Source organism: Vigna unguiculata, chromosome 1, assembly GCF_004118075.2.
Source record: "Vigna unguiculata cultivar IT97K-499-35 chromosome 1, ASM411807v1, whole genome shotgun sequence".
Taxonomy (NCBI): domain Eukaryota; kingdom Viridiplantae; phylum Streptophyta; class Magnoliopsida; order Fabales; family Fabaceae; genus Vigna; species Vigna unguiculata.
The window spans coordinates 20277572-20291304 of record NC_040279.1 but is presented as its reverse complement, the minus strand read 5'-3'; the positions used below and the strand labels follow the sequence as shown (position 1 = coordinate 20291304).

The following is a 13733-nucleotide window of genomic DNA, read 5'->3' as shown; positions in this document are numbered from 1 at the left end:
ATTTAGTACCTGGTATGTTCAAGTCTTTTCTTTTTTGATATAGGATACCATCTGCCAGTAAAGTCCAAGTTGCATCCCAAACAACATTTGGCTTTGACATTGTATTCATGATTAACAAAGCAACAAATAACCTTCTAAGTTGATTTCCAGATGCAAGATGGCTAGCCTCTTTAATGGCATCAATGAATTCTTTATCATCTGTCAATAATCCTAATTCTTGGCAAGCCTCTTGGTATGTGGAGAATGTTTTGTCGTTAATTGTCTTTATACTATCATAATCAATACAACCTTTTTGTTTTGTTAGTAAGAATCTCATGTAGTAGCATTCACCTGATTTTAGAGGAACATATGTTAGTCGACCAATACTATAACCCTGCTTTCTTAGTTTCCATTGTTTTTGTTGAGACATCCAAACAAACTTTGTTGGAAATTCAACATAGGTCAAGTTCCTGCCTTCCTCAAATTTTTTGTTAGCTTTAAACCAAGCTAGAAACATGGTATTCATATTTTCATTCCTTTCCAATACATCATCAATTTGATCATCATCTTTAAACAAAACTGGTTCTTGATCTTGTAAGTGAAAAGTTAAACGTTGAACATTTGGCAATCTATGATGGATATCGAAACGATAAATTCTCCAAACTGCTTCACATGCAAATAAATATCTACAATCATAGTATCTTTTAATCTCATCAACAATACGCATTTCTGTAGATTCATTCTCTTTGTCTGTAATTTTCATTGTTGCTCTATCAGGACCTTTGTTGACATATTTGAACAAATACTTGGTTGAGTTGGATTTGTTGCAATCTTTTGTATTAACATGAGCTTGAAAACGCATTAAGAGAAGAGGACTATAAGGCACGACATTTTCATTACCTAATTTATGTCCATTTTTCAACACAAATAAACCATCATCTCTACGTCTATATATAGGATATCCATCTTCATCAATTGTAGTTGAATGTCTAAATTTTTTAGGAAAAAATTTAGAACACCGACCTTCTTTCATACATGGTGAGTTGAATCTAGCGGCTCCGCACGGACCATGTATCATATATGTTTGAACAACCTTTGAAAGTTTTGGATATAGATCTGGATGAGGAAGTTTAGCAAAGATGACTTGATCTATGTACTTTGCATTTTCTAACTTGTTTGAGTCACTCAACCATAATAATATATGAGCATGTGGCATACCTCTCTTTTGAAATTCAACTGTATACATACCTAAATTTTGAACATAATTATTAGAGAAAACAATTGGCAGTAAGAAGACTAAATTAAGAAAAGTAGTATGGTATACCTGCATTCACTTTGCCAAAGAAATTATTCTTCTTGAAATATGTCATCATTTGGTCTAATTTCATTTTAAAAACTCTGCAAACAATGTCTGGCCTATCTGAAGCAGTTAATCCTCTTGATTTGACAAAATCAAGAATTTCAGGCTAATTTACATTACATGTGATTGTTATAACAAATCTAGATAGCCATACCTCTTACAAATTGTCATAGCATCTTGACAATTATTGAACATGTATCTCATACCACCTGTAAATGAAGCTGGCAAAACAATACGCTTACCAATGGAAGAAGCATCACTTTCACCTTTGTTAACAGCTTATTGTAACCCATTCAGAATATCGGAACGAATGAGGTTTTGATTATTTCGTATGAAAGACAAACTTTGGGCTTCAATCATAGTGTATGTATCCACTAAAAACTGTTGAAACAATCTACGTGAATTTACAACGTTACCAAATTCAACCTTTCTATCTTGTATTCTAAAAGCAATGAATTCTCGTAAAGAAATGCGAATTCTCTTTCTACTTTGTCCATATTTGTGACAATCTCTAACTGGAATATCCTCTTGATAACCACCCTCTTCATATGGGAAAATCAAAGGATATTGCAGAGGAATGAAACATGTGTGTGTTTCATGCAGTCTTGTTAACTGACCAGAAACTTTTGTTGACAATGATGTCCCTTCCTACATCTAAGGTGCTCAAATCACCAATTATCAATGTTGCGACTTCATTTGCTATTGGTGTATTATATACTTTAGGATCCTTAAAGCGATGTCTAAATAACCTCAATTCAAAATCTGATTGTTCATCATCATGTATAAAATCTCTTACTCTTCTGAATGTTTGAGCAAGAACATTGTGTTTGTCAATCATGTTTTTTAACTCTTTAATCAATGATTTATCAAATATGGATTGTTGTGTATCAGACCTGTAAAATTAGAAATTAGTCAATTATATACGCAATGATCGGTAAAACATAAATAAAGTATGTACACATACCCAAATTGACTAATTCTCTTTGTTGTTTCATTTTCTGTGTCATAAATATATAGTTGTGCAAATTTTGGATTTGACCCTTTTTCGGGCAATAAACTTTCAAAGCGATGGTAATTTTGACCACTTAGAATAAATTGAGGAGGACCATATCCATCATTGATTGACAAATGGATCTTAGCACTAATGGATGTAAATGAGAACATGTTGTTGTAAATTCTTATGTAATGTAAGAAATGTTGGCTTGTAGTGTCTTCACCTTTGAACAACTTTTGAAGCAATTGTGGAGGTTTCTTCAACAATGGAAGTTGGACTTTTCCCTTTTGACAACAAAGAGAGAAATCTACTTGTTTTAATCTTTTGCATTTATCAGATCTTTCTTCGTACCACAATTGAGCTTGACAATAAGGACACTCAATTGAACACTCCCCAACATCAACATTTGCTAAGTACATAAACAACATATATTTCATTACTTAAATATCATTTATATTTATATGTACAATATAGTAATATAAAAAGACTAAAAAGTATTGTTGCACCTTGAATTTCAGCTTTTGAATACAAATCAGAGGAGAAATGTCCAATTATGTAATCTGAAAGAAAAAAAAGAATCAATTTTACATAAAGAAACAATAATTATTTATTCTTTAAAATTAACCATTATTGATTACCATCATTTTCATCTTCGTCAGAATTATTTTCAAAATCCAATATCTTTGAAATAGATCTAATAGTATGCTCCCTAGAAAGCTGACAGAATTGTACACATTCAACATATATTGAAATGAATATTAGGAATATGAATTTGTAACAATTAAAGTAATTAAAGTAATCAAATTAATTTTGTTAATATTAGAAATTACCATGACTTTGGTTTTGTTGAACATAAAAATGATTAACAACTTCAGAAAAAGCAGAACAATTCAATGAAGTAAGACTGGAGCTGCTACCAAGAATTTCTTTATCTAACAGTGGTTGTGTATTAAACAGATTCGTTTTCTTTCTTCCACTATGACAATCAAATTGAACCATACCTCCAAGTACATCCATAAATTCATGAACTGAATTCAACATTTATATAAACATGAAATATCAATTGATATATATGATTTTGTAATTCTGATTTTAATTTTATATTGTACTAAAATATATTTATACATTTGAATAACTAAAATAACTTTCAGTTGCATTTGAAAAACTAAAATTAATAAAATATATTCAAGTACTGTGTTTGAACTTTTTCTACTAAGAGAAAAGCATAAAAAAAAGAAATTTAAGTTAGATTTGTACCTGTGTTGTTACTGTTGGTATTGTGCAAAATTGGAGCATTGGTTATCTGAATTGAAGTACAATCCATTCTAGATCCAATGGAGGTAGAACCATGAATTTCTACTAAGAGATGTAGTAATAGTAACATTTAGTATGAAAGGAATGGAAATCAAGATAAATTAATAATAGATATATGATGAATTAGTCATTAACAATTATTATCAGCAATGGTATTACTTTTTTCTGCCAACTTCTGATTCATAATAAGTTTCCTTCTTCTTCGTGCAGCTTTACCATTATTTGGGTCAATGCCTGCAAAATGTAGTTAAATAAATGATTATCAAATGCATTAGAAAGATGAAATAGAAGTAACATGAAACAAAGTGATTATGAAATGATGTCATTTTATTATCCATGTATGTCAATTCAATAATATGCATTAAAGATCATCAATGAGAATAATACGTCTTTAGTGGTAGCATTTGTACTAAATTTGAATGAATTTTAAATTAAATTAACAAACTTACCACACAATATGTCAACTCCAAAAGTGGCTTTCTATTTGTAGATTGAATTCTTTTATCCTACAGGTGTTTATCTTGATTGAGAGATAAAGAGGTTTTGATAGTTGCATCTGGGGTAAAATTTTCTTTCCATACTGGTAGAATTGTTCAAAATTCAGATAAGAACAGAATAGATAAATTTTATTTCAACTAAATTTGTTTACTTTAGTAGCAAAAGCAATGTAACTATGCAACACAAATAATAAACATATTGAAAAATATCAAACTGTAAGTTTTTACAAATTCCATATTTGTGTTAGTGCATTGAATAAATTGGTTGTGGTGCCTTTTTGATATCAATATCTATGAAGGAAATTAAAAATAGATTGACAATAATGTATCCAGTAATAAACGTTTAAGTTGGATCAAATTTATAGTGAATGAAAAAATGATTACCACAATGTCTTAATTGAGAAAAAGGTGTAGTATTAGGAAAAGGAAATACTTCACTATGAATGGATTTTTCCTCATTTGTAACTACAATCAAGAGAACAAAATAAAAATAACATACATGAAGGAAGATTGGTATTTACATCTTTGTTTTTACATCTGAATGTGGATTTCATTGAATTGGATGAGAAACGAATGAAATGAGATACACAAAATGAAGAAAGTTTAAAATGCAATGTCAGAAACATAAATTTATTTAACCTAAGGACTTCATCATGCTATTTGAAATATTTTGTGAGACAATGCTCTTCCTTTTTCTTCTTCCATTTCTTGAATCATTTGAATCCATTTTTTTGTAGTAATGTTCAAAGTGTGCAGAAGTTATGTATTGTATTGTTGTATTATGGTGCTTTACAAATTCAGAATAGGTTGGAAATAAAAAAAGATTAAGATTTAAAATTAATAATACAAAAATAATAACAAACCCAATTAACAATGCACTGTGAAGAAAGTAAAAGCAGAAAGCACAGTAAAAAGCTATGAATAGATGTAGGCACATTTTGATATTTCCATGCACATTCTTCCTGAGGTAGGTAATGTAAGTACAAACTTTTTACACAAAAGAACAAACATTTCATTGATATGGAAATATCAGAACTGAACATATAACTCAATATTTGGAACAACGTACCTTTTCAAAAAGATTTGATCTGCAATGTCCAAATTGATGATTTGCAGACAATGCAATGCTTCAATTCAGAATGTGCATCTGTGCTATATGTCCTTTTTTGGCTAACTCAAAAGTACTATGGTTTGTAATAGTCAACCCTCAAAGTGGACATTTGTTTCTACATTTAGTGTAACATGCAACTAATAAAATATTTGTTTAAAAAGTCATGGCAAACCAAAATAATTTAATTCTTTTGAATTTTAAAAATTTAAATTAACTTCAAAAAAAATTAATTTAAATTACAACACTTGTTAAAGAGTTACAAATAAATTGGATTTTAATTTTTTCAAGGTTACTATATTATTCGAATAAGTTATAGATTACTAAAAAACAATTAAAAGCAATATTGCAACAAAGATTAAAATATTTTTTTTAGAGAAATTAAAATAAGTTTATTCAAATTATTGTGTCATAGGAGAATTTTTTAGTCGAAGATTTCAATTTATATTCAGTTAGTATTTCCAAATATTAGCACTGCAAAATACAATATTTACTTCTTTATTATGACTTCAAACGTTTTTTTAGGAAAATCAATCAAATCTTTTAAGATATTTGAATTCCTCTCATACTCATTTTGAATTATTTTTATTATCAGAATTGAATACTTGTTTTATAAAATAATTATTTAAATAAATATTCTATTACGAAATAAACAAAAACGTAATACATACGTATAATACATATTTTGAAGGATGAAAATAATTAAAATATTAAAGTTGACCATAACTAACTTACGTAAAATAGTTATAGATATGGCTTCTAATTATTAGAAGCAACAAAATTAGGATGGTAAAAGTATTACAAACAAAATAAAAGCACACTACTTTGAAAGTTCTAGAAAAACCATACATAATATCAAAAGTAAACTGAAAAAAAAGTGCAATATTAAAAACTGAATTCTTTTTTGACGTAGACTTTGATCTTCTTCTTTGTCATTTTTTTTGTCAGCTACAAACACAAGAATATCTCCTTCTTTCAACCGATTGAATGTGCAAAAGTCCTTCCATCCCTTCCCAATCTTACTTGACTTATTAGGTGAATTATGGAGCAAAAGCTTACATTGAACAATGAAAGTGTTGTCACGTTCCTGCAATTCCAACCTCCTGAATCTACGTTTACGAACGTAATCTGCAAAATCAGATTATAGGTCCTGAAAAAAGAACTAAATAAGTAACAAAAAAAAATATATAAACAAAATAACATTTAAAACAAAAATATAAAATCACAAAGTTCACCAGATGGTTGGCTTTACATTGAGATTTTGTATATTTCACTCTAAAAAGATGTTTCTTTCGCAACCAAATTAGGTTTGAAAGAAACTTCTGCGCTGTCGATATTGTAGACATGTTGGAGAATACAATGATTTGGACGGTTGAGTTGCCAACATATCTAAATAAAATTTGATGGATATGTTGCAATTTATAAAAAACTCTTAGGCTAGACCAACCATCAGTGAGCACGGGATGATTCACATCCATATTAAAAGTTAACTGATGTTGATTCCCTTGAATATCTTCTACCTGCCAAGCCGGTCCTAATTCTTGACCAAACATAGCAAAAAATATTGGATCAACCTGACCAAACTCCTAATGAGACAAAAAACAAAAAGAAGGGTCAAAAACATCAATAAGACAAATATTAAACTGATCATGAAAGCAAAAAGATTTCAATCAAGGAATAAAAACATGCATGGGTGATGTAAGCAAAAAAAAAATCGAGATAGATGAAACATGAAAAAAAAGTCGTTAATTTGAACGATTATTGAAGAAAGTTGCCATCTTTAGAAAAATCAAAATAGTAAGTAAGATTTGCAACAAAGTAAAAATAAAACTTGTGTTATGAAAGCAAAAAAATGTCGACATACATTAAGAATGCATCAAATCAGAATATGTCATTGATTTGAACAATTATTGAAGAAAGATGACATTTTAATAACCAAAAAACATAAGAAGTAAGATTTACAGCAAAAGTAAAAAAAAAAATGCATGGATGATGAAAGAAAATATAGCTTGACATACATGAAGCATGGAAAACAAAAAGAAAAAGCTGACCTTTGAACGATTATTGAAGAAAGTTTAAATTTTTAGAAAGAAAATCGAGAATAAGTAAGATTGTCAACAAAGTCAAAAAAGAAATGTATGATTTTGAACGAATAAGATGGATGGAAGAGACAATGTGTTACGGATTAAACTTTTGTAAAAAACAAAAAGCAAAGAATTCACAAAGAACATACTTTTTGAACTTTTTGTAAAGTAAACGTACCTGATTATGAACAAAATGAAACATAGTGAACCTTCCTAAAGTTTTTCTGGCAGCCACACTCACAGAAGAATCCATGGAAGTAGGTTTAGGGGAGTGACCCTTATGTTTCCTTGATTGATAATAAACCAAAAACTTGATGGATAATAAGGCAAACAGACAGTTATATAGATATAAAAAGATTAATATTGATTTTAATTAAAATAAAATAGTTTATAAAAAAACAATCATATATTATTGAAAAAAAGATTTTGAAAACTAAATTTAACCTATCCAATAACTTATAGATATCGCTTATTTTGAAATTATAATTACAAAATATGATTCTTTATTTCATAATTTTTTTCATAGCAATAAACTATTAAGGAATACAATATTTATAAATATTTATAAATTATTTTTCATAAACTATAAATATTTTTCATAAAATATTTAAGTCATACATATATTTTTTACAAATAAAATTAATAATCAAAAGTTGAAAGAGTAATAACAAATAAAAATAATAATTAAAAGTTCAAACAGTAATAAAAAATATTCAAAAAACAGATAACTAATTAAATAATAAATAAAAGTGAATATTATATATATTTTACTTATAAATAAGAAAAATAAACGTTGATTTAAAGTTATTTAAAATAAAAATAAAATATTTAAAGTTAAGGTACTTAATGTAAAAAAAAATAGACAATTGTTTACAAAATTATAAGAGTAATCATTTTTTATCTGAAAACATTAACAAAATAAAACTTAAGAAAAACTTAAGAAAATAAAAATAAACTTTGACTCTTTACATGGAAAATTATTTAGGTTTATTGCTTGGTTGATTAAAAACGAAGCCCAATACATTGAGTAAAAAGTAAATTTTAAAATTTTAATAATTTTTGTTTCTGTGTAGGCAAGACAATAAAAAAAAAATTTGAAAATATATATATTATGAGCAGAATTGTGTAATATTCATTGTAAAATGTATTAATCAATCACCGAAAGGAGAATTGTGTAAAATATTTGATAAAGGTAGAATGGTTTTGAAAACATTAAATAAGTTTTATATGTTGTGAAACCAATAATGTAGTTGAAAAATCTTCACATACATAAAAACTTAATCACTTTCATGTAGCTAGCATGATAATGTAGTTGACATAAAAATTAATATCAACACTTCGACATTCAGCTAGCAACATATACTCAAGTTTAAAAATAACCATAGACAACAAAAGTATCTATATTTTTAGAAATATATTTAAAAAATGTACACAAATACTGAAAAGATACATTTTTTTATAACACAATACACAAATAAAAAACTCAAGGAAATAACTCTGGTCAACTTACTTCTTTCATGTAGCTAGCATGATTATAGTGTTGACAATATAAAATAATATCAAGACACTTTGATTCAGCTAGCAAATTGTGACTATAAACATAGAGTACAAAATTAAGAATAATAAGCCTGAAATCTTTTTAGAATTGACTTATATTTAATGTAGTTCATAATTAAATAAAAAGATACTTGAAGTCAATGTTTTCAAAATAACAACCTAAGAACAACAAAAAATATTGGTCATGAGTACAAATACTTAAAAGCAACAAATGTTTTCCAAAAAATAACATAACCAACATAAAACACTAAATAAAGTCTATTACAATTTTTAGTTTGAAATGATAGAAATCACTTTTCATTCTTGATATTCTTCTTCAACATCTTCACTGGAATCTTCTTATTTTTTTGAACCATAGATCGAATCTGTCTTTTAAGTGCTGGAAGAGGTGGTTGAGTAGCCAAGTCAAGATTGTCCAGATGAGATGATTCTTTGCGGGTTAACTCATCAATTTCAACATCAATTACAGCTTTATTATTCAACGATTCCTTTGCAGAAACATGGCTTAATACTATAGTGTTCAAAAGATCACTTAGAGTCTCAACATCATTTGATTCTTTTGTGAATTTGATCAACAAATCATAAAAATAAACTTCAAAAAGTTAGCATATACAAAGCTTTACAAATAAAGTAAAATTGTAATCTTCAACTACCTCTGCAATGGAATCAGATGAGATTTGATTTGTTAGGTCATTTACTTTGCTTTCTTCTTCATTTGTAGAGTATAGATCTAAAAAAATTCCAATTAAAATAAGATTACAATTAAAGAAAAATATATGATAAGACGTAAAAAGAAATAAATAAGATCTTACCAAAGACTTAACTTCAACATCAGTAAAGCTTTCAATGAGTTTTTCATCCATGCACACTTTTTTAACTCTGAATGATTGTTCAAATTTGCTATTATAATCATCTTGCACTCAACTTTGAACAGATAGGTCTTATCAATTAGGACTTCAAACTCTTTAAGCAAGTCTCTAGCAGCAGTGTTCTATTACAAAAAGTATAAATATAAATGATGTAACTTAATGAAAAAGCATTATTGTAGATAACAATAATGATTTAAATAATTGGAAAAGAAGTACCAAATATAGAATAGGAAAATATTGATTCTGAATTACTTTGAAAATCAAACAAAACATTTAAGTTAAATGTCAACAATATAAGAAGAATTGATTACATATGAAACTTAACCTTGTCTTGTAAGTCAAGAATATCAGAGCATGATTTCTTCAACATTGCACTTGCATCACGATCAAATACAACAAAAATTGTAGAATTCGTAGCATCAATTACACGAAGTTTAAGTTTATACCTAAAAAAACATTAAAGACATTATGAACATTATTAATTTTTTATAATATTATATTCATAAAATCTGAATTCTGAAGATTAATAATATTACCTAGGTGTAACCTTAATGTCATGTTTGTTACACTTTTCACAAAAAAATATTTTGGAATAAGGATAGACTGCTTTTTTGCAGATACATGTTGTATACCACCAATCATCATGATCTAGCACATGTTTGATAATAGCCTTTACTACAAAAGTACTTTCCTGAAAAATAAAAAATGCAACAATATGAATAAAAATATGAAAAGTAATGAACAAAAAAATATTTATGTGCAACATAGAGAAAAATATTTGAACCTGTTTAAAATCTTTGAGACCTTCAATTGAACTCCTAGGATCCAACTTAATGAAATCATCTTCTAAGCTAACTTTAGAAGACTGACAAAGTTGGGTAAGAGGTTGAGAAGGAGATTCAGTACTATCCCACATCCTACAAAAAAAATATCTTATATATATATATATATATATATATGTATATCTATCTATAAACAAAGATATATCTTATGTATATATACTTACATTTTTTTCAACTTCGTTGCATCTTCACCATCACAGTTAAAAATTATCTTCGTACAGTTCGTACAGTTTTGAATAGAAACTTTATCTACAAAATACAACATGTCAAAAACAATTCAAAAAATTAATACAACTGTAATAATCAATCAAAGTTAGTTACCTTGGAAGGTCTTCACTTTGCAAAAATGTAAAGCAATGACAACATGTTGATCCTCTCCGGAGGCTAAAAATACATTTAACATATCAACATATTGACCAAATAAAGTACACTCTAGTCGCAAACTATTGCATGTTAAACATCAGATAAAAGAGAAACAAATGAAATCAATAAAAAAGAAGAACAACGGTAAAGAAGAACATCCGCTTACCCATCAGCTTCAATAAGGATGGCATTCATTTTGGTCTTCTTACCACCTTTCTCTAGCTCTCTCTCTGTTCCAACACCAGTAAACATTCCAATGACATCAACAAAAAAAGGAAACAATAACAAAAAAAAAAACATTAATGAAAAGTTAAACGCAAAGAAAAAGAAAAAAAATAGAAATATACTTACTAACTAAGTAATCTGTGTCAAAACCAGTAGCTTTGATGGTTGAAAAAGGGGTGTATGTAGTTCTAGTTTTCGGAACTAAGGTACTTTCAACCATATTGACCTTGGTTCCAAATTGGAAGTTGATCTTATAGGCGTGATTTGTAGTTCTATAAGAACCACCACTACATGAAGCACTAAAAGATTGAATGGTGTAAACCTTATCCTCTTTGATTTCAGTCTGAAATTTGTATATCAATGTGCGTCTAACAGATGCATGGATTAGGACACCCTGCACAAACACTTTCATAAATTGCATAATAAAATCATATTGAAACTTAAAAAAAACTATAAAACTTAGGAAAAGTAAGAAAATAACATGCGTTTATAGTATTAGAAGGGTACCTCTTTGTCTTGAAGAACAATTTCCATGGAAAATGGAGATTTTCCTTTTGTGCAATCTTCAACAAACCATAACCTTACCACTCTTGCAATGATATTCCAGTTTTCCTTCTCCGGGTTGAGTTCTTGTAAGGAGTGGGTGTGTTTTTGGATAACAGACATGGTGTAAGGAATGAGGGAAATTAGACAATAGTGAAAGAAGGAAGGCTTGGAGACATGTATTTGTACAAAACAAAAACACATGAGTGAATTTTAATTTGAATTTTACATTAAATTTAAATTAAAATTGGAAGATCATACATAATAAATAACACCATACGCATGCTCTGGTTTTGGTTTCACAAATTTAGAAAAAATCGGGAAAAGCAAAAGCACTTTTTTGACATGAGTAAAGATATTTACTAAAACCATACGCATACTGTGGTTTTGGTTAACCAAATGGAGTAAAAATTGGGAAAAGTGATTGTCAAACATATGAAGACCATAGAAGAAACCAAAAGCTCTTTTTCACATGGCTCAATGTTGTGCAAGAAAAGGAAAAAGGCAGATAGTAGTAGAAAAAGAAAACCTACAACAACATTAAATGTTGCAAAAGGTTGAAAAATAATCGGAAAAAGGAAATAAAGATCTGATTTCAAATAAAGATGTCGTTTGAACATTTGAAAAAAAGGAAATTATGAAAACAACACAAAGAAGAAAAAGGAAAGAACTCACCTAATGGAAACAGTAACATAAATGTTGTAACGTAGATGAAAAAGGAAAGAACTGACCTGATGTATGCATATCAAAAGAGAAACATAAGATATCAAAAAAACCTACATAAAATAAAATAAACATAAAATTAAAAATCGTGGAAAGGTACGTCAATTTAAAATTTTTAAATAATATAAATAAGAAAATCGTTTCGAAAAAGATCAGGTCAACAAACAATTAATTACAAAATAATTATTTAAATTTAACAAACATATTATAGAGATTGTACAAAAATAATACCTATTAAGAGTGTATTTTGTAAAAGTATGTTGATTTTTATCGTTATAGAAAAAGTTATACAAAAGCAAATGATAGCATGGACATATTTTGTCTAATCTATTAATTCTGATATACAATCCCATCGAGAACTTTTGTTCTCGCTTTGAACTTCTGAAGCATGAAAATTAGTATAGTAGTTGGACATCTTTTTTGAATAAAATTGCTTCCTTTTTTCTGAAATTCCAACACTGCCTAAGACAACAGTGCCAGCTTGGTTTGAAATCAACATATCTGAGTAATATAGGTAAAAAAAATACAGAATTGAGTAAACCCCCAAAATAACATATATAAAAAAAATTAACTGGATTTAAGTGATAACCTTTGATAACCTCTCTTCATCAGAAGTCAATTTTGTAATGAAGGGAAAGTAATAGCAACTATAAAAACTCCATAACAATGTAATCAGTGTTTAGTGTATAACAACAATCAATCATAGCATTAAAAAATTAATCTGTTATCAAAGGATCAAGCTTTTCTTTCATCTAAAACAATTGTCATTTTAGACACAATGACACATAAAAAACAAAAAACATCAAAATAAAAATGTCATCACAAATTTTTTTTCGTCTCTTCATGAGAACTGAACTTTGCAATAATCTAAACTCCATAACAATGGAAGACATGTTTAATCAAAACATGTGAATCATCAAAACATGTAAATAATAGAACATTGTACTGCAATATGCTTTAGAGTAAAACATAAGCTTGATACTCTAAAAAGAAACAACAGAGAGTAAATGTAAGATTTATATGCTAAACAACCAATCCCACTTCATGTTTGTTAGTTTTAATTTATTGTCTTGAGTGCATATACAAATGAAGATAAATCCATTAAATGTTAAGCATTTCCTTCTACAATTAATAAGCACCTTTCTCAGGTAGTAGAAAGAAATAAAAGATTACACAGCCCACAAAACAATAATTTTCAAACAGTATTATGGTGCCAAGAAATCAACAAACACAAGCCATGCATGTGAAAAAAAACTTATAATTATATCTTTGAAT

General features: G+C 27.9%; 1 protein-coding gene across 1 annotated transcript; it reads right to left on the bottom strand.

The window, feature by feature from the left end:
* Positions 1 to 9183: 9183 nt before the first annotated feature.
* LOC114189482 lies at positions 9184 to 11858 on the bottom strand. The gene is made up of 7 exons (XM_028078056.1): positions 11700 to 11858; positions 11319 to 11586; positions 11134 to 11197; positions 10926 to 11047; positions 10769 to 10853; positions 10088 to 10208; positions 9184 to 9381 (listed from the first exon to the last, which is right to left on the bottom strand). Exons 1-7 carry the CDS (start codon positions 11856 to 11858, stop codon positions 9184 to 9186), a joined length of 1017 nt encoding a protein of 338 aa, XP_027933857.1.
* Positions 11859 to 13733: the final 1875 nt, after the last annotated feature.